Source organism: Uranotaenia lowii, chromosome 3 (genome assembly GCF_029784155.1).
Source record: "Uranotaenia lowii strain MFRU-FL chromosome 3, ASM2978415v1, whole genome shotgun sequence".
NCBI lineage: Eukaryota > Metazoa > Arthropoda > Insecta > Diptera > Culicidae > Uranotaenia > Uranotaenia lowii.
The window spans coordinates 270,517,921-270,537,116 of record NC_073693.1 but is presented as its reverse complement, the minus strand read 5'-3'; the positions used below and the strand labels follow the sequence as shown (position 1 = coordinate 270,537,116).

Below are 19,196 nucleotides of genomic sequence, written 5' to 3'. Positions count from 1 at the left end.
TCAAGCTATGCCAAAAAAAAGAATTCGTTGAGGGTCCCTCTATCTTACTTTGAAATTTTTGTAAGAACAGTGTGGTTCTCTAATCCTGTTTCACATAAATGTTGGTTTGAGTGTCTCCCTTCTGCCTTCCTATAACCCAATGGAAGAATGGAGGGGATTCAAAAAATCATTTAACCATTTCTCGTAACACATGCCCTCCTATACCAAATTTGGTTCAATTTGCTTGATAAATTTTCAAGTTCTGCAAAATATTGTAAAGAAGCCGCTTTCCTATCTCCCCACTCGAAGGAGGAAGTGGTACCAAATATCGAAAGAAACCTTTTATGCTCTCAAATATCCTTCCATGCCAAATTTGGTTCCATTTGCTAGAATGATCCTCGAGATATGCAATAAAAATTGTATGAGAGCCTCACTCCTTTCTTCATCTTAATCATAGAAATGTGTCTCGTATTCCTATTGCTTGAAGGATTTTTGATTTATGTAAAAAAATGTACAGGAGCTCTTTTTCTCCTTCCCTATTCACCCGCTGTAAGAGGAGAGGGATTCCAAAGAAACATTTGCTGCTGGAAACATTTATCATACATTTACCATCCCATGCCAAATTTGCTCGATTTGCCCTTCAGTTATGTTAAAAATTGTAAGAAAAGACACCTTACCCTTTCCTATTTTCCCATTGAAAGAAGTGATGGTTCCCAAAATTTCATAAAAACATTTATAGTTCCCAAATACTCTCCCATGATAAATTTGGTTCCATTTGCTCGATTTGTTCATCAGTTATAAAAAAAATTGTAAGGAGGATCCCCTCTCCCTTCATTCGTGACAATTTTTTACCCATATTATTTTGCTTGAACAATGCATACACGATTAAAAGGAAAAAATGTGTAAGTACTGTATTCAGGTAAAAGTTATTTTACATTAATCGTTGAAGATTTTAAGTAATAGCTTTCCGAAATAAGTCCTAGCAGTAGCTTATTTTTTAAGAAGCATAAGGAGAAGTATATATTTAAAATTGTAGTGAAAACTATTAATTTATTTACTACCAAAGGAGGGAAGATGTTGTTTTGAAAATTTTCAAACATAAATTTAATATTCAAGTGGTGTTTGGGGAAGGCAGAAGTTACCTGATGAGTATAACACATGGGCTCGAAACCGAATGAGTTTGTTTCGATTTTTCTGGGTTGCTTTATTAAATTGTGCAAAAGTTGCTAGAAAATAAAGCAATCTTGAATAACTGAATGCTGCCCATACCGTGGAATTGCGAAATCGTGCGAAACCTAAGTTAATTTTTTTTACAGTGTTGTGATTCCCGTCCCTGTCGACGAAATTGGTAAGCACGTTCTATACTATGAATACAAGTAGATTTCGTAATTATAAGGCTTGCTGAATAGATTTCAGTTTTATTTTCTTTTTTTGCATCTTTTAAGCAGAATAAATGTTAGGGGGGGGGAATATTTTTTTTAGTAAAAAAAATCCTTTCGAGCTCTAAACAGACATCAGAAGATTTCATATGCTATTGATATTTTCCGTTTCTCTTTTTTATTTTCAATAGCGAGAATGGCACTTTATCCTGAAAATCCAAATAAAAAATGTCAAATTTTTCAAAATTCTTTTAACGCAACGTTTAGGATTTCTGTATACAAAATACCTATTCATTTTCAGCCCTTCTAGAATGGTTCTAGTGATTAGCGGATTCATTACGTCATACGACGTAATGGAACCTCATGCGAGAATTATTTTTTATTTCATAATTAAAATTAATATATAGTTTTTCGAAGAAAACAAATACTTGGTAATGGATCCAGATCGTATTTAATATTTGTGAATTTCACCAGATTACTGTTTCCAAACTAGCTCTGGTTGAATATAAAATTTTAATATATTAAATTGTTCGTAAAACTATCATAACACTTTTTTATGTTTCAATTCTGCATAAGAATTGAGGATGAAACTTCAAATGCAATTTTTAAAATGGTTTGAATTTCAATTTTTCTAATGTGCAAAACCCTTCCTATTTTAGTCTGAAACGAACATACAGGCTATTTCATCTTACAACTTTGCTAAATCCGGTCATATTTTTTTCTAAAATTCCAGCTAGTATCCAGGCATATATCGGATGTATTCCATTAAAATCAAGAAGAACACTTGAAAATTTGTTTTTTTTTTGTTATAGAAACACATCAACCAATTAAGAATCATTAAATGGGCGGGCATCCAAAAATCGTTCAAGTTTATTTTGACAAAAAAAAAATTTAAAAACATACGTTCTGGATGAAAAATTCATAATTCTAATGACTCAATTTGAATTTTTGTTTGATTTTGCAAATAAAGTGAAAAAAAATCTGGAGCAACATCTGGGCAATCTGGCAAGCTTAGTCTAACTTTATCGAATTCAATATTCGGGACTAATTATCCAAGTAACACCGATAGTTTTACTAGACTGTTCCAGCCCCCTATGAAACCAAAACTTTATCTAGTAACCTGCTATAAAGCTTTAAATATTACTTGTTATTCCCCTTGATATTATGAACAAGTTTTTTGAAAAACTTTAGTAGAATTGTGAAGCTGAGATGAGATTTCGAGGTTTTGGACTTCTAAATCGATATTATTACTCTTGACTAGTTCTACTCATTCATCGAATTTGATTAAGATTCTTTGTGCTATGGCTCGTACAATCTTAAAATTTAGCAATTTTTACTGAATGGAACCTGAAAGAAATAAAATACCTGGATAAAAACTAAAACTGATTTTGAATCTTTTTATTATCTTTTATCTCATGAAGGATTGAGCTTTGGACTAGATTTTCTAGTTTCAGATATACAAGCCTTTAGTTAGAAAAAATGTAATTCCACAAATTTCAGAAAATTCATTTAAATGATATACCTTTTTTATTTGCGACATCTCAAGATGGCGTTGTTTTTAGTTTTTCTTATTAACGATTTTAATTTATTAAACATCTATGTAGGTAGAAGACTGCAAAACGATTTTTTAAATATCTGAAATTCATTTTGGTTAAATTTTTTTTAATAAATTTAGTTAAATTTCTATATTTCCGAAAAACTATAAATCAAAAGGAAATTTTATGTAACTTTTTCAAAACTTTTATTTAAAATGTCTTTGTAACATTTAAAAAAAACATCCATAAAATAAAAAACAATAAGTTTTTTGCATCAATGCGATTTTTGTTCCCTTAGGAGAGAATGCTGATACTTGATCTCATTTTCTTATTTTCAACATATTTTTTTTGAAAAAATTTGCAATTTACCGTCTTTTTCATTTTATGACAGCGTGTAACTTCAAGTTTCTATGCTCAAAAAGTTGGAATGATTTTTTAACCCATAGATGAACTAGAAGATTTATTTGTTAAATTTTTTTAAGCTTATAGTAGGCTTACCAGATACTTTTTAAAAAAGCGGGACATTTCATGAATAAAAAGCGGGACATCGCTGAAAAAAGTGGGACATTTTGAAAACTTTTAAAAACCAAATTATTATGACCTTTTTCATACATATGCATATGTTCCTTCAGCTAAAATAGTGCATAGAAAGTAATAAAATATGGATAATTTGTTTTAAAATTTTCATTCTCAAGAAAACTGACATTTTTGTAAACTGTGAACACTTCAGTCGAAAATGTTGTAGTTCAAGGCAATTTAAATCCCAAATTTGAAGAAAGTTTTTATATTTTTAAACAGTCGTTTTTGATCATCTATTAAGATTATTTAATTTAACTCATCCATTGATTCATTAATTGATTTAAAATTATTTTTTTTCGCTCAGTAGTCCTGTTTTATTTTATCCGGAATTCCATTTTCCTTAAGCTATATATTCAAGGGATTCTGCTAGGATTCCGGAGAAAAATATTGAACCATCATGATTTGGAAATAATTTAAAATGTTATCTTCAATAAAAAATAGTATTTACATCGCTAGAACGTGTTTAAAGGACGCTTAACCAATTTTTATGGTAATGCAAAGATAAGCTTGAAAAATTGCCGGGCTTGTCCGAACTTATCTGGATATTTGACACAAAATTTAAGAAAAGTTCGCTGGATTTTTCACAGATTTTTTCATTTTATTTTCCGAATTGAACAAACAAATAAAATTGAGCTATAATAAATTTTTTATTTTGGCGTCCAGAAACGATTTTTTGAGCAAGTTTTATCTAAATAATCATGAACAGTTTTTCGGAAACCTAAAATAAGATTTAAAATGAGCTGTTATGTTTTGATGTGAAAATATGTTTTGAACTATATATTTTTTTAATTTTTCTGAACAATTCCGCGATTTTGACTTTGCAAATTTTGAAAACAGATGCCCGGTCCGGATATGTCTAGAAAATATTCTGGCAAATTTCAAATGCCAAACAAAACAAGTTATTAAACTTTAAAAAAATGCTGTTTATTTTGAGAAAAGGAAACACAAAAAAAAAAACATTATATTTGAATGATTTTTTGTTTTGAACCATTGAATATAAATTGAGGCTAAATTAAGGTTTTTCGAGTGTAAGACAGTGAAACTTCATAAAACTGTTACCTATTTAATTTTTACAGCCTTATCGGTGAATGTCATGTTCTTTAAGTAAAAAAGTATCTAGTTCTGAATTCCTAATTTAATCTATCCGTCTATAATTTTCATTACTTTCATTTGAAATTCTTCCTGTTAGAATGTATACTTCACCGAAATGCCATTAATCATTATTAGAATCATAAACCAGCGGTGATATAAAATAAAAAAAAATAAACCAGCGGTGATAATCTGATAACACAGTTCTGAAAATCATAAATGGATAAAAAAGATTAGAAAACAATCACAGGAGTAGAAAATGATCGGGGAGAGATTTTATAAGAAGCGTTTTCATCAAGCACGGACCAACTATTTTGAAGGGAAGAATAGGAGAAGGGTGAGTCTACCACAAAAGATTTCTCAGGAAAAAGCGGGACATTTTGAGAGAAAAGCGGGACGGCGGGACATTTTCTAAAAAAGCGGGACATGTACCGCTTTTGCGGGACGGATGGCAACCCTAGCTTATAGCAAAGATGTTTTAATCCATATGGCACATTTTTCTAGAACATTTTATCTTTGTAAGTCGTTCCAGTTTCGAGATATGGCTAAGGAATCAAGTATCCCAGGGATCAAGTATCCTCATTCTCCCCTATGTTTTCAGAAATTGATCCTTCATTTCATAATTTCTTAATTATTTTAAAACATTGTTTTGAAGACAATTGAGTATTGTGGTCTTCAAGGAATAAAATCAATTTTTCTTTTTATTCATACCCTCTTTGTTTCAAATTTGTAAATATTCTCAAGAAATGATTGAAATTTTATTTCAGATTAAATAAAGTTTCAAAATACAAATATTTTATTATTTTATTTTAGAAGTAAATTAAGATTTAGAATAAAATTTTTGGACTACAATTCACAATGAGAAATGAATTTCAGAATTGATAATCACGATATTTCAGAAAAATATAACTGAACAATAATAAAAAATAGCAGTGTTTTTAAATTAGCTTAAAGTTTATAGAAATTATAATCAAAAATTATCACAAATATTTGTGTATTGATCGTAAAGTTGCAAAATGAGAATCATTAAAATTTCGTTGTGATTATTTTGTACTTTTATAAAAAATAGCTCAGAAAAAAAAGAAAATTGAAAATTTTCTTCATTTCAACATCCAGTGTTTTTTCATTTATTAAATAACATTTAAAACGAGAGATTTCTTAGTTAGCTCATAAATCAATATTTTTTACTTCCTGGTATGTATATAAAATAACAAAATCACTCTGTTGTGGTATGAGCCTACTTGGTTGAATGATTCAACTGAATCAAAGCAATCGAAAGATTCCTTTTAATTCAACCACGGTAAATGAAAAGTTCATATACCAGTATTTCGATAGCAACTTACTACCTTCTTCATGTGGTAAGGTAGTAAGTTGCTATCGAAATACTGGTATATGAACTTTTCATTTACCGTGGTTGAATTAAAAGGAATCTTTCGATTGCTTTGATTCAACAAAATCACCTTTCATCAACATTTTTTCGTACGGAAAATTATAGATTCACAGATTGAAGTTGTATCAAAGAATATCGAAAAAAAAGTTGAAATAGAAAATAAAACTAATAAAACTAATCCATGGTTTTTTGCAGAATTTTCAAGCAACGTTTAGATGAGTAAATTTAAATGTTGAGGTTTGTATGGGAAAATTGAATATATTGTACTGGAACCGAGCCAGCTGATGGTTTATGTGCCAATTTATAAATTTCTTAAATGAAACTTTCTGCTTTGAATATAATTTTTAGACACCCATGTACATATTGGAATTTGTGAGGAAATAAGTATTCTCCTTAATATGCGCATTTAGCCCGTCTCTCCCCTAACAGAAATTGTTTTGTACTTTGGAACTCCTCTTCGTGTAAGTACAGCTCAGATGTTTTCACGGTTCATTCGGTCGAATAACTTTTCAAAATCAACGTACAACAGCAGAAGAGAGTTCTGGAAGTTGTTCTTCAGGAGGACAACGAACCGAAACATCGATGCAAGGCTTGTCGCTCGTTGAAAGAGCAAAATGTTGTTGTGACTTGTGACTTTGGAATAGCCATCAAAGTCGCCTGATTTCAATCCAATTGAAAACGTTGGGCTCAAATGAAGATGAAGCTTGAGAAGAATCGCCCTTGCCATTTGAAGCAGATTGTCCGGTGGATTCACAAAATTTGATGAAATAAATCAATAATTAAAATCATTTCCGTAAAGGGGATTTTAATTTTCTCACTATAGTGACTATGTCCTTATGTAACGAACTGTACAACACATAATCCACTCAAGGGAATTAGACAGATTAAGCCAACATGCATCTATCAAAGCCTTTATTTGGGTAGTGTTCTAAAATATTTGAAACCAGATGAGAATGCGGTTTAGAGCACAATTTTAAGTAAATGAGAAAAAGGACCACGCTAATATACACTTCAATGGGTTGAGTTAATCAATGAGAAAGAACACGTGTTCCATCGACTCACCTGAGGTATGCTGAGCACAAACGACAGCATGTAAGCCCCGAGCAGAAATCGATGACAACGTCGGGCAGTGTTGAGTGATTTCATCGGATACTTAACTGCAACCCAGCGATCCACACCGACTAGCACCAGCACGTAGGTCGACAGATACAAACTAAACATTTGCACCACCTTGAACAACTTGCAGGCCACCGACCCGGCCACCCATTCGACGGTATAACTCCAGGCGGCCTCACCGATCATACAGAACACGGTGACCAGAAGATCTGCTATCGACAGGTGAAAAATGAGCGAATAGATGGCGCTCCAGTTGTGTCGCGCCAGGCGTCGAAATTTGCGATTCTTGCGAATGTTCCACATGGTGGCAATATTCCCGAGAAGTGATACCAGGGCCATGGCGGACAACACTATGACCCGTATCACTGCCGATTTGTAGAGTGTGGGTGCGTGTGGGAGGCACACTACATCGGGATGATTGATTCCGGTGCCATTTTCGTCGAAGGTGATGTTAAGAAGCTGGCAGTCTTCCAGGGAATAGCGTGTGATCTCGGTCAGATTAGACTCCAAAATGCTTCTCGTCACCGTGGCCAGCGTCGAGAGGTAAGTCGGCAACAACAGAAGCTGCGGCGATGGCTGCTGATGATAGCTGCTGGAGACCGAGGAAGAAGTGCCATTTTCCCACCCGCTGTTGTCAATCAACGTGAAATTACTAATGACTTGTATCGGACCCGGGCGGCTGATGTTGTGGTGGGTGCTGGTATTGGCGGAACTTTCGATGGTGGGCAATAAAACCGCGTCCGGCCACTGGAATGAAGCGGCAATGCTGTCGGTTGTGTAATTTTCCGATAACGTTAGGTTTCCGTCGGCCACCACACCGTAGATAGATTCGAGTACGATGGATGACAAGTTGGACAGAGCCATTATCCTTCTTAGTGCGGCTTTTGGCTGTCCACACACTCATCGACTGATGCCTGGTGTGGTCAATTTAGGGGGCGCCGCACGTCCTCGTTAGGTTAATACCCTCGGCCAAGGATCCATTTTCTGGAAGAGATAAACTTTAATTCAGGATGTTGATCTATGGTGTGGTTTGAAAATATAGGTACTGGTCAAAGCGTACCAGCAAGATCAGGATTAAGGATTTATGGTTATTTATATTTATTTTTTATGTAACGCTTAGTATAGCACCAATTCTGATAAGTTGGTTTTTAGAAAAATGAAAATAAAAAACGCTTGGCTGTGCTTTATTTTTTTTTTTTTCATAATTTTCATGTGTGATATAACATGTTATGCAGTGATGAGTTATTTTTCCTCGGGTAAATTGCTTTGAGCCACTCTGTAGCGGTTTAGCAATCTTCATAAGAATGGTTTTAAAATAATCATTATTTTCATTTAGGAACGATTAAATGAATGATTGCACCCTCAGGCCGTACGCTGTTTTGTGCACCGGTTTGTGTAATCATAAGTAAAATTTGAAATTATTTGATTAAAAAAAAAGGAAATCGTCTCAGGAGACTAGCTCCAAATAAAATAATGCAAATTGTCCAATAACCAATTTTTCAAATTTCAAATAAATCAAATGGGTGTGAAAGGGGGGGGGGGGGGGGGTGATCAGACGAAACAAAAGTTTGATTGATTTTCCGGCCTAATAAATAACCGAAATGTCAATAGATGTACAAAATACACTCCAAATAATATACTCGACAAAATCCCAGATGAATTTGGATATTTTTGAACAAATTCTTCTGGTCATAATAGACACGGATTACAGATTTTGAAAAATTTCACAAATTTCCAGAATTTTGAACAAATTTTTTGAATGATAATTTTAAATTAAACATAAATTTGTAGCTCTAACTTGTGATTTTTTTTAAACTGGCATAATTTAAGTTTATTTAACACTACCTTAACCCTGAATGAGTTGTAACACAAGAAACATGAAATCGTATCAGAAATAATTAGGGGAGATAAGGGCATAACGAGCACCCGGGGCAGAATAAACACTCATGTTTTCCACGGAAGAACTGATTTTCTCGAATAAATTTTTTATGCTGAACAGTTTTGTAGTTCCTATAGTATTAATTTTTCAGCAAACAGAAATCTGCTCAACATCTTTACAGACTTATTTAAAACAAATCAACTAGGTACTCAAGTGAGTAAAATCTCTAATATTTAAAGATGAGTTGGACTATATATGTTTGTATGCACCTTATAGAAATCCACACCGCTTAACCGATCAGCCTGAAATTTGGTACAGTTATGTGTTTGGAACATGGGAAGGTTTTAGTAATAGTTTCGAGCCCCTCCCACCTGAGAAAATGGACCCTCCCATACAACTTTCGTTTTTTTTCCCACAAACCAAAAGTCATGGCACCCATTTTTCAGAACCAAGTTTTTCTCTTTGGCGGGGTTGTTTTCACCATCACCATGGGCCGGGCATTAGAAACGACCATCAAGAGTTCACGTGGACTGGAAAGCAAATCAAAGCTTGCTGAGCATCAAAGATTTGAAAGGTAAAATTTTGGCGGGTGTTTTTTCCTTCTACTGTTCAAAACACGTGGTACCGGTACGAAATATTTGGATGCAATAATGAGCCTACATTTTGAATTGAAAAATACAACTATCCTGTAAAGAATATAGGTATTGACTAAAATTGTAGTGATTTTCAATGTGCTGCTTACCACCCCGCTGGGGGGCTTTGAGAGTTTACAAGGATATATAGTGAACTGAACAGTCAACAGTGAATTGGCTTTTTCAGCTGAATAACTATTTGGACTGAATGCTGAAAAACTAATGAACCGATTTTCATAAACTCCAGCTTTTAACCAACCATTTTCAAATTTTTAGGATTCCCTATAGAGAAAGAAAAAATCTTTAGATTTAGAGTTATATACCCAAGGCTGCGATTTTAACGCTTCGATAGCCTTCAAGGAATTCAAACGGGGGATTAGAAAATTGATTAGATAATACAATCTGAGATTTTTAGTTTTATACAATTCTATTTCATTGGCCAATTTACGTATACTATTTGATTTATTTTTGGTCATCAATGTGTTCAATTCTACCATCCAATTTTGAAAAAAATCGTTTGGTACTGCGAGTTTAAACAAATGATTTCAAAGAATTTTAACATTGATCACTCTTCAAAATAATTAATGGAACTCAAATAAGACCATTTCCATAACATTTAAATGGTTATTTCGGTTCAGAGACGATTTCTTTTCGATAACTCCAAGAAACTTTTAGCGCAACTTGCAACATTTAAGAAAAACAGTGTTAAATTAAAAAAGCACACATACAATTGAAAACATGCCAAATGAGTCTTTAACATGGTTCAACAAGGTTCAACAAGGTTCGGAAATGTTTTTAGAAATTTTTAATTAAATAATATGGGAGAGTGGGGAATCATGGGCCACTTTTTTTCGTTGTTCCATAACTTCTTCATTATAAAAGATAAAATGAAAATAAAAAATGGTATGGTTTACTACATTTTCAAGGTATCATAAGGTTTTTTTTAATTTTTTTAATAAGTTATTTTTCCCAAATTCTGACTGTTTGAAAAAAAGCAATATTTTTTGGATTTTGAAAAATGGTGGGGAATCGTGGGGAATCCAAATTGACCAAATAACATTCAAAGTTGATGAGTTGGCCCAAAACTGTGATTTCCTAATTCATTTCGATATTTAAAAGCAATTTCAAATGATGAAATAAAAAATAGTGCTGTGTATGATCGCATAGATTCCAAAACCTGGCTCGCGAACGTTTTGGCAAAATTTCTTATATAGGATGGACAAAATATGTTTCATAACTCTTCATTTGGCTAAGAAAACTTTGCAGATAGGTAAAACGTATTTTAAGTTCTGAATGTGTATAAAAACATAAAAATATAGGTGATTCAAGATGTGTGGCCCACGATTCCCCACAAGCTATGATTTGCAAATTGGTTGCGTTTGTGTGACTTATTCATGTTTCATCAAAAATTCCTTTTTCACGTGAAAGATCATGACAAAACTAAGATCATAAGTGTATGAGCATATTTTTGTTATGCACTTTAGGTTCACCATCGATGAAATTAGCGGGTGTTTTTTTAATTACGTAAGCAAATTTTTCTAATTTTTTTTAGCTTGATAAATAAAAGAAGCATATGATGCGTATTTTAGTCAACAACATATAGGAATACATGCTCACGCGAAGCGACGACGATGACAGTTGGTTTGAGATTTTTATCTCAACACACATCTGAGATATTAAAAGTGGCCCACGTTTCCCCATGGCCCACGATACCCCACTCTCCCCTACTTAAATATACCATTGTACAGGGAGATCATCCATCTTGAAAAGTGGGATAGTCTCCAAAAGAGATTAAAGTTTTTTGTGATAGAGAAGATAGAAATTATTTTAAAATTCAATTCATAATCTTTAAAACTAAAAGCTTCTTCTAAAAAAATGAAATCGATAAATACAGTGAATAATCTCAATAAAAACTTTAAAAAGACTTACAAAACTTACGTGGCCAAACATGGTCCCAATTTCTTGAAATGATGAACATAAAGCTTTCGAAAAATCAATCGACTCAGTTTGATTAATATCTTTTGTGAACCCGAGCAAGGCTGGGTAAAATCAGCTAGTATTATAATATTAGAGCACCGGAAAATAAGCTCTTATGATCGTTAAATAATCTTGATCTATAAAATACGCACTGCAGGATGATGTACACATTGTTCCTCAATACCATAATTAAGTTTTAGATTTTTTTCTATAATCAATTTTAAAACGCATTTATACTTTAACATGTTGACTCGGGGCTTATAAAGCACCATTAACCGGGGCATGATGAGCATTTTTTGCCATAGAATTTAGCAGCGAATTTAACTCGATGAAGTTGACTAGTTTACAACTGACGATTGGGCCTTATCTCTCCGACACCTTCCAATTGGGCTTGGGCCTGCTAAATGAAATGCGAAATGAATGCGAATGAAGCTAGCTCTTAACTCTTACACAGAATTCCATAAGAATGACATCTAATCGGATTGGAATTGGAGTGACGGCTATTGCTTTCTCTGTTTAACGCATGAGAAATCGTAAATCGGGATAGCGAGCGCGCCCATCACCTCTAGCCCAAATCGTCAGATGAAACAGGTCAAGTTGTAGCTCTATTATTCAGTTGATTTCATCGAGTTGAATTCGCTGCTAGATTCCCCGGCAGCAAACGCTCATCGTGCCCCAATTAACGGTGCTTATTCTGCTCCAGAGGGGGGAAGGGGGGGTAGGGAGTTAGTTTTCATTATGCCCCTACAGTGACTGATTTTCAGCTTTCGACAAAAGATTTTAAAATGTATTTTTAAACGTTATCATCTACTTTTTCAAGTTTCATCCAATTAGGAAATAGACTATTTTAGTGTCTGAACATAAAACAATGATGTAATTCACATATTATAGCTGTTGGTTAAATATGGTTAAATAAGCGATTTCCTTAAGGTGACCTTATCTCTCCTATAGTTTACGAATTTGAAATCAATAGTTCCGAAACACCAGAAAACGAATGCGACTTAAACAATTCGAATAATCCCAGAATTGAAGGCTTCGAAAATTAGAATCAATCTACAGAAATCGGATACATTAAATATAACACCATATTTAACACATAACCTAAATCCGACTTAAGAAAACATCAGATCATGCTTATGTTTATACTTATGATACATGCACAGTCAGATCTTGTCAGCATCCCAGTGAGTAGTAAAAGTACATTTACTATTCATCTTTACTAGGCCGGGCCCACTGTGCAGTATTAAAAGCAGAGACAACTGGGGCATGGGGGAGAAGAAACGTGGACAACAGTACCATACGTTTCTCTAATTATTATTTGTCAAATATTTTACTGTTGGGAGCACAAATGCTAAATTTGGGTGCTCCTTGATGATGGGGTCTGTCCTTCTGTGGATGGAAATGAGGTTTTTTATGCAAAGAAATTCTAAACTTTAGGATAAAAGTGCGTAAGTTTTATTCAATTTAATTTTATCGAGACTTTTATTTGAAAAAAAAAAATGAATTTTGAATTGTTTCTACTTTCAACGTCTAAATAAAAAGTTTAGAATTTCGGTGCAACATCATCTCTGATCTTCTAGCGCCTTTACTCGCTCTTAAAAAGAAATGTTAAAGAAACAGAAAAAAATAGTACAGCCACGAATTCTTTTGAAAACTTATTTCATGGAACACGAGAGAAGTTTTATCTTTAGTATACATAACAAATTGTCATCAAACCCAGTAGCCAAAAATTTAGTAGCCAAGTAGCCAAACATGTTGCCATAGTAACGGAACAATATAAACCAGGGGTGAGCAACCAGCGGTCCGCGGGCCGCATGTGGCCCGCGAGACCCTTTTGTGCGACCCGAATAGCTTTTTTCAAATTTCTATGCTTTACCCTTTTTTTTCAACAATGTATTGTGAGAAAAATTTAAATGACTTGGATCAGAATATGCTCTAATCTGCATTTGCCCCACAATCATTGAAATTGTTAACTTTTTCTGGCTTTTAAGCATCTGTTATGTTCTGTTCAAGGCATAAATGCAATATTTTTTTTTTATTGGCATTACGTAATTTTAATTTTTTTTTTAAATCAGGATACATTTTTCCTGATTATTTAACTCCTACCACCTTGAAAAGCAAAATCCATTAAAATGAGGAAGAGCAGCTAAAGCTACACATGATTAAAGGAATTTCGAAGTCCGTTAGTGAAGTCATTATTTTCGTCTCAAGCAAAAATAAAGCTGAATGATAACAAATATGCTCAGCAGATAATTTTCTAGCTAATTCGGTAAAAAGGCTTGTTCTGTTAGCATTCAAATACTGGCAAAAAAAATTCAAACCAAAACCTTGGGAAATATTATTTATTTCTGAATATTGACGAAAAAACGAAAGTTTAATAATAAAGCCTGGGAGAACGATTTTAGATTTTATATTAACATGAATCAGCCGGCATTAAAGTTACCGACAATAATTATTATTATTTCTTGATAAAAACAATAGATATCTGAAATTCTGTGAATTGACCCAAAAGTTATTTGACGATTATCTGTGATGCTTTTTTCAGAAATTTGATAGAAAATTTATAACAAAGGTCGATAAATTGAGTTGTTTCACTCATAATATAGTTTTTGAAATCCTATCCCAATGATATCTAAATAAGATTAAAAATTATGAAAATCTGGATAAAAATTCTAGAATTTTGAAGATAGTGACTTAAAAATATGTGAATTGAAAATTTTTCTGTGATTTCTATACAACCTTGCTCAACATCTCAATGCAATGATCCAATACAGAACTTTGATTTAAAAACGAGGTTCTTATCGTTTGTTGGAAAAAAATGTAGGCTTTGAGGACAAGTTTTAATTATGGAAAAACAAAACACAGAAAGTCAATTAGCTATTCAACGTTCAACGCAAAGAAGACGGTGATTGACAATTGAAAAATTGAGTGATAGTAAAAATGACAAAGATTTAGTGATGTAACTTTTCAATATCGGGTATTTAAAAAGTCGTGTTAATTTTCTGTTTTTAAACTCGTAAATTCGGTTAATCTTTCCTTTTTCAGATTTGTTTTCGCCAAAAATTTGTAGTTATAAATACTGTCGTTAAGTTATTTTAAGTGTGGCCCGCCGACAAGATTTCTAATTTAAATTGGCCCGTTGGTTCAAAAGGTTGCTCACCCGTGATATAAACAATTAAATTCAAACCCAAAATTAAATAACCAAAAATCAGATAAATGACTTTTGGAAATATGATTTTCTTGATAAAACATACACGAAACGCATGATTTCACACTTATATTCGAGAGTTTTTAATTTTTACATTACCATAAAAACAATGTTAAAGAAAAGGTAGAAAGAAAAAGGATACACGAAAGTTCCTCATCAAGTTCCTGTTCTGCTACATATTCTACGATCCGGGGAGACATGCATGAAAACTGCTTCAATCCATAAACTTTTTTATACATCGCATTCAATTTTCCCCCTTAAAACCAAAACCTTTCAAATGAATTATTTCCTAATGTGAAAAATTAAACTGTTTCTTCAGACTCCACGACAGCTTAAAGCAAAAAAAAAAACTGGAATAATTTCTCAGACTTTTTTCTAAATTTTCAATAACTTTTTCGGTTAACTCACTAACACAGAATACTTTTCAATCAGGTATATTCATAGACTTTTTTAAGACCAAATTTTTTTCTTTCACTCGGCTTTTCACTGTACGATCTCTGCATGCTCGTGACCATCTAAACACTGGATGCATGGATAAATTATTTCACATGTGAATTTTTATCAGGATAATCTTTCCTTATTCTACCCCAAATTTATAAAAGTAAGCCACCCAACCATTTATTCTACAAACTTTGAATTGAAACTCAATCGATATTTCTGTAAAAACAAAAACGAAAAAAAAGGATTCAAAATATATAGGTTCATTTTAATTTGATTTAATCATTTTTAATGTTCGAATTCTTTTGGTCAACAAAACAATAGTTTTAAAAAGATAATTTTTTAAGATTACAATAATAACTTAACAGCATGTTCAATTCATCATTGAAAGCTTATACTCACGAAGTACAGGTTGCGAAATAAGTGATTTCTTGAATGATCAATAAACTGATTAAAATAAAAAAGGAGTTACAAGTTTTGTTGTAAATATTGAATGTACAATAGACTGAGTCGATTTGGGGTCATTTTGGAATTTTTCAAACCCTGGGGTCTTAAAAGCTTCGTCTTGGTCCAAAACTCATCCATGTTTTTTTGCAGAATTTCTTTTTTACTAGAAGATTATGTTTTCTTAACAAAAATATTCAGAATTGATAAACAAACTGATTAAAAATATTTCAAAAATTTACAAAGTCGAATTATGAAATTCGGTAGATGTATTTGAATATTTGAACATAACATGAAGATGAAAAAAAAAAGTTTTTTAACATTTTAAATTGATTTTTTTTTTCAATAAAAACGTCGTACCATCTAAAAAACATATTGATAGAATTTCATTGAAAATTCAAGTGAACAGCACTTAAGTGCCTATGTTTTAATGATTGATTTGGTAGAATTTGGCGTCCGAAGTGTTCAATGTTTTGTCAGATATTTCACCTTTAATTTTGGTAGTATGGAGTTAATATAAGGTTATCAGAATTTTTCAGCATGTATTCGAGCCAGACAAATCGGGGCAATTTTATTGAAAAACTTGTCAAAATCCGAGCATTTGATTCTTTATTGAGGTTCAAAAATCCGGGCAATATCCGGGCAATATCCGGGCAAATTTTGCCAAAGCCAGAGATTACTCAACAAAAATCAAGAAATAAAAATGAAAAAAAAATGCATCAAAACTAATCGGAAGATTTAACATCATATTTTTGACTACCGAAAACCATTCATGATTATTTTTGCAAAAATTTCTTAAGAAACAAATCGTTTTGGATGCATAAGTTGCAAAATTTTTACGACACAATTTGTTTTTTTTTTGGTTGATTCGCCAAAAAAGTGATAAATCTGAGCAAAATCCGGGCTTGACATTTTTTTCCCTAATTTTGAATTGCATATCCGGGCAAACCCGGATAAAACGGACAATCTGGCAACCTTAAGTGAATAAAGTTAAAAATGAATTAGTTTTGAGTGAAATCGATCATTGATAAAATTAATGAACTAACAAATCTACATGAAAAAAAAGTTGTTTTAAAACTTCATTCAATTAAGGGATAATATATTTATGATTATAACGATGAATGTTCTAAAAAAGTTAAATTTACAAATTTTGTAAAACTTGGAAAAAAATTTCAAGTATTTTTTACATAACCGAAGAAAGAAAAAAAACAATTTTTATTAATCTGACAAATTTATTTAAGTCAGCAAAATAAATTGATTTTTTTAAAGAATATTCAAAATTCAACTGGATTATTTAAAATTCGTCAAAATCCCAGTTTTTTACAGAATGGGGAAAAATAAACAAATGGAAAACTTCTATAACATTTTACGCAGAATTCAAAATTACTTATGGTCTTGGGAAAGTTTAATATTGATTTCAAATTTTGTATTTAAAGTTTTTGTTTTAAAGTTTTGTTAAAAAATTGAATAAATTTCTGAAATGATTTAACAAATTTCCAAAAGTCATTATAAAAACGAAACCTGATAGAATGAAGAATAATTGCATATTTGGAATCGAAATACGTTATCAACCTCTTAGCACCTCGGAAAATGTGAATTTTGTGATCTTGTGTTATTTTTCAAGAGCCATTTGAAAATGGAGTAACTCATTTAGATGTACAAAGAACACAAAAAAATGGAGACTAAATTTGGGTTCTTGAAAAATATTTTATATCAGCATAAAATTTTAACCCTTTAAACTTTTATTTTGGTTACGATTTGCGGATTTCGGATAGACTATCTTAAACCAATGTGTTACGAAGGGGAAGGGGGAGTCGAAAATGAGCGAAAATTGTGTTACGTAGTATTTGAATGGCCCCTAAGGATAAGAAAATGATTAGAATATGAAGTTACAACAATCTCTCAAAAAATATCCAAAGTTAGTGTCCAAAATCTATCAGAAATTTGTTTTTTTTAACTTTAACGATTCGATCATCATAAACGAGGTTAAGTTGTAAAATTTCCTTATTTTGTCTTTTTTTCATAATCTGTCATTGAAACGTAAAAATAGGAATAGGAATATTTTCAAGACCGAACTGATGCAACACTTTAAGAACTTATTAAACCAAACCAATAAACTATGAATCACCAAACTTTTTTTTTTTAAATTTGAATAGAATATTTGATTTTAACTTGTTTGTCTGTAGTTTAGTCTAATTTCACCTAATTTTAACTTAGTTTATTTTAGTTTAATTTATTTTAAATTTTTTTAAACTTGTTAATACTCTTGAATTTCTTCAATCGAGAAGTGGATCTTTTAAAAGGAATTTTTTTTCCGATGGGATTCACTGTATTTGTTTACTTAAAAAAATTAAATCGGTATACGATGGAAAATTTTCAATGGATTAGTTCAGGTGAAAATCAAACTTTAGATGTAACAATGCTTATATTAAGGCTGGAACAAATATCAAAATGTTTTATTGTCCCCTCTCTTTCGATTTTTTGGAAATTCCGAAGGGGAGAATAAATAAAGTTTAAGGTATTTTAGTAAAAAAAATGATGATCAATTCGAATTCTTCGAAAACTCAAAAATTTGCTAGAGCGAAAGATGAGAATTGTATCACTTTTTGTATTCTAGATTTTCCAATTTGTCTATCTAGAACAGTGGTTTTCAAAGTGGTCCCTACCGCCCCTTGGGGGCGTTGAGATCTTCCAGGGGGGCGGTGAGCTCAATATCGAAATTTGGGGGGCGTTGGAAAGGCTCAAGGGGCGGTGAGGTCGTAATTCACAAATCATAAAACACCGTAGATTTGAAGATTAGACTTAAAATAACAACTTACTCGATGCAAAAAATGAAATTACGTTACAAAACTAGACATCAGGTTGAAGACTAAAACATCTCTGATTTCACAGAGATGCAGCAAATTTTTGTTCCAGTACCTCATTTATTATTTTTAAATGTTACTAAAAGGTTTTTTTTTATATTTTCACTGATTTTGTATACGCTCTTGATCTTTTTGATAAGATTTATTGGGTTATACTAAAACAAGAATAACTTTAGATGGCAATGCTTGATTATCTTTAAAATGTTTTATCTCAAAAAATCAGCCAAATAGAAAATACCTTCAAAAAAATCTTTATTAAAAGGCGTCATCTGTGATTTAGTGATAGACATTTTTGAAAGAAAATATGTAAGAATTATTTTAAATAAGAGAATTTTTTTTAGTACTTATTTGTTCATCTCTATTTCAATCGATTAACAAAATCAATTGTGCCATCTGCCATGGATAAACTTTTAATCTTTTCGGTTATTACAAACATCGCCTGGATTTAGTTATTAGAATCTAATTTAAACTTTAAGACCCGTGAATGGTGCATAACTGTGAACAGGACTCAAATTCAGATATCAAGAAATAATACTATTCTTACGATATTTTACCGGCTTGACAGTATTTAATTTGTATTCAATAATACAATTTAGTCTTCAAAGCTAATGCAAATCAATGGTGAAAAGAAAATATTGTTTAGCAAAATTTTAGATATATGATTTGATATCAAACTAATTAATCAGT

The 19,196-nt window shown here is 32.0% G+C and overlaps 1 protein-coding gene across 1 annotated transcript in view; it reads right to left on the bottom strand.

Moving 5' to 3' along the window:
- Positions 1–19,196, bottom strand: part of LOC129753406 (cardioacceleratory peptide receptor) — a 157,541-nt gene that overhangs the window by 62,565 nt on the left and 75,780 nt on the right. Inside the window, exon 2 of the mRNA XM_055749229.1 lies at positions 7,014–8,051. Coding sequence (XP_055605204.1) covers positions 7,014–7,931 — 918 coding nt within the window. The 5' untranslated portion in view covers positions 7,932–8,051. The remainder of the gene's footprint in view (positions 1–7,013; positions 8,052–19,196) is intronic.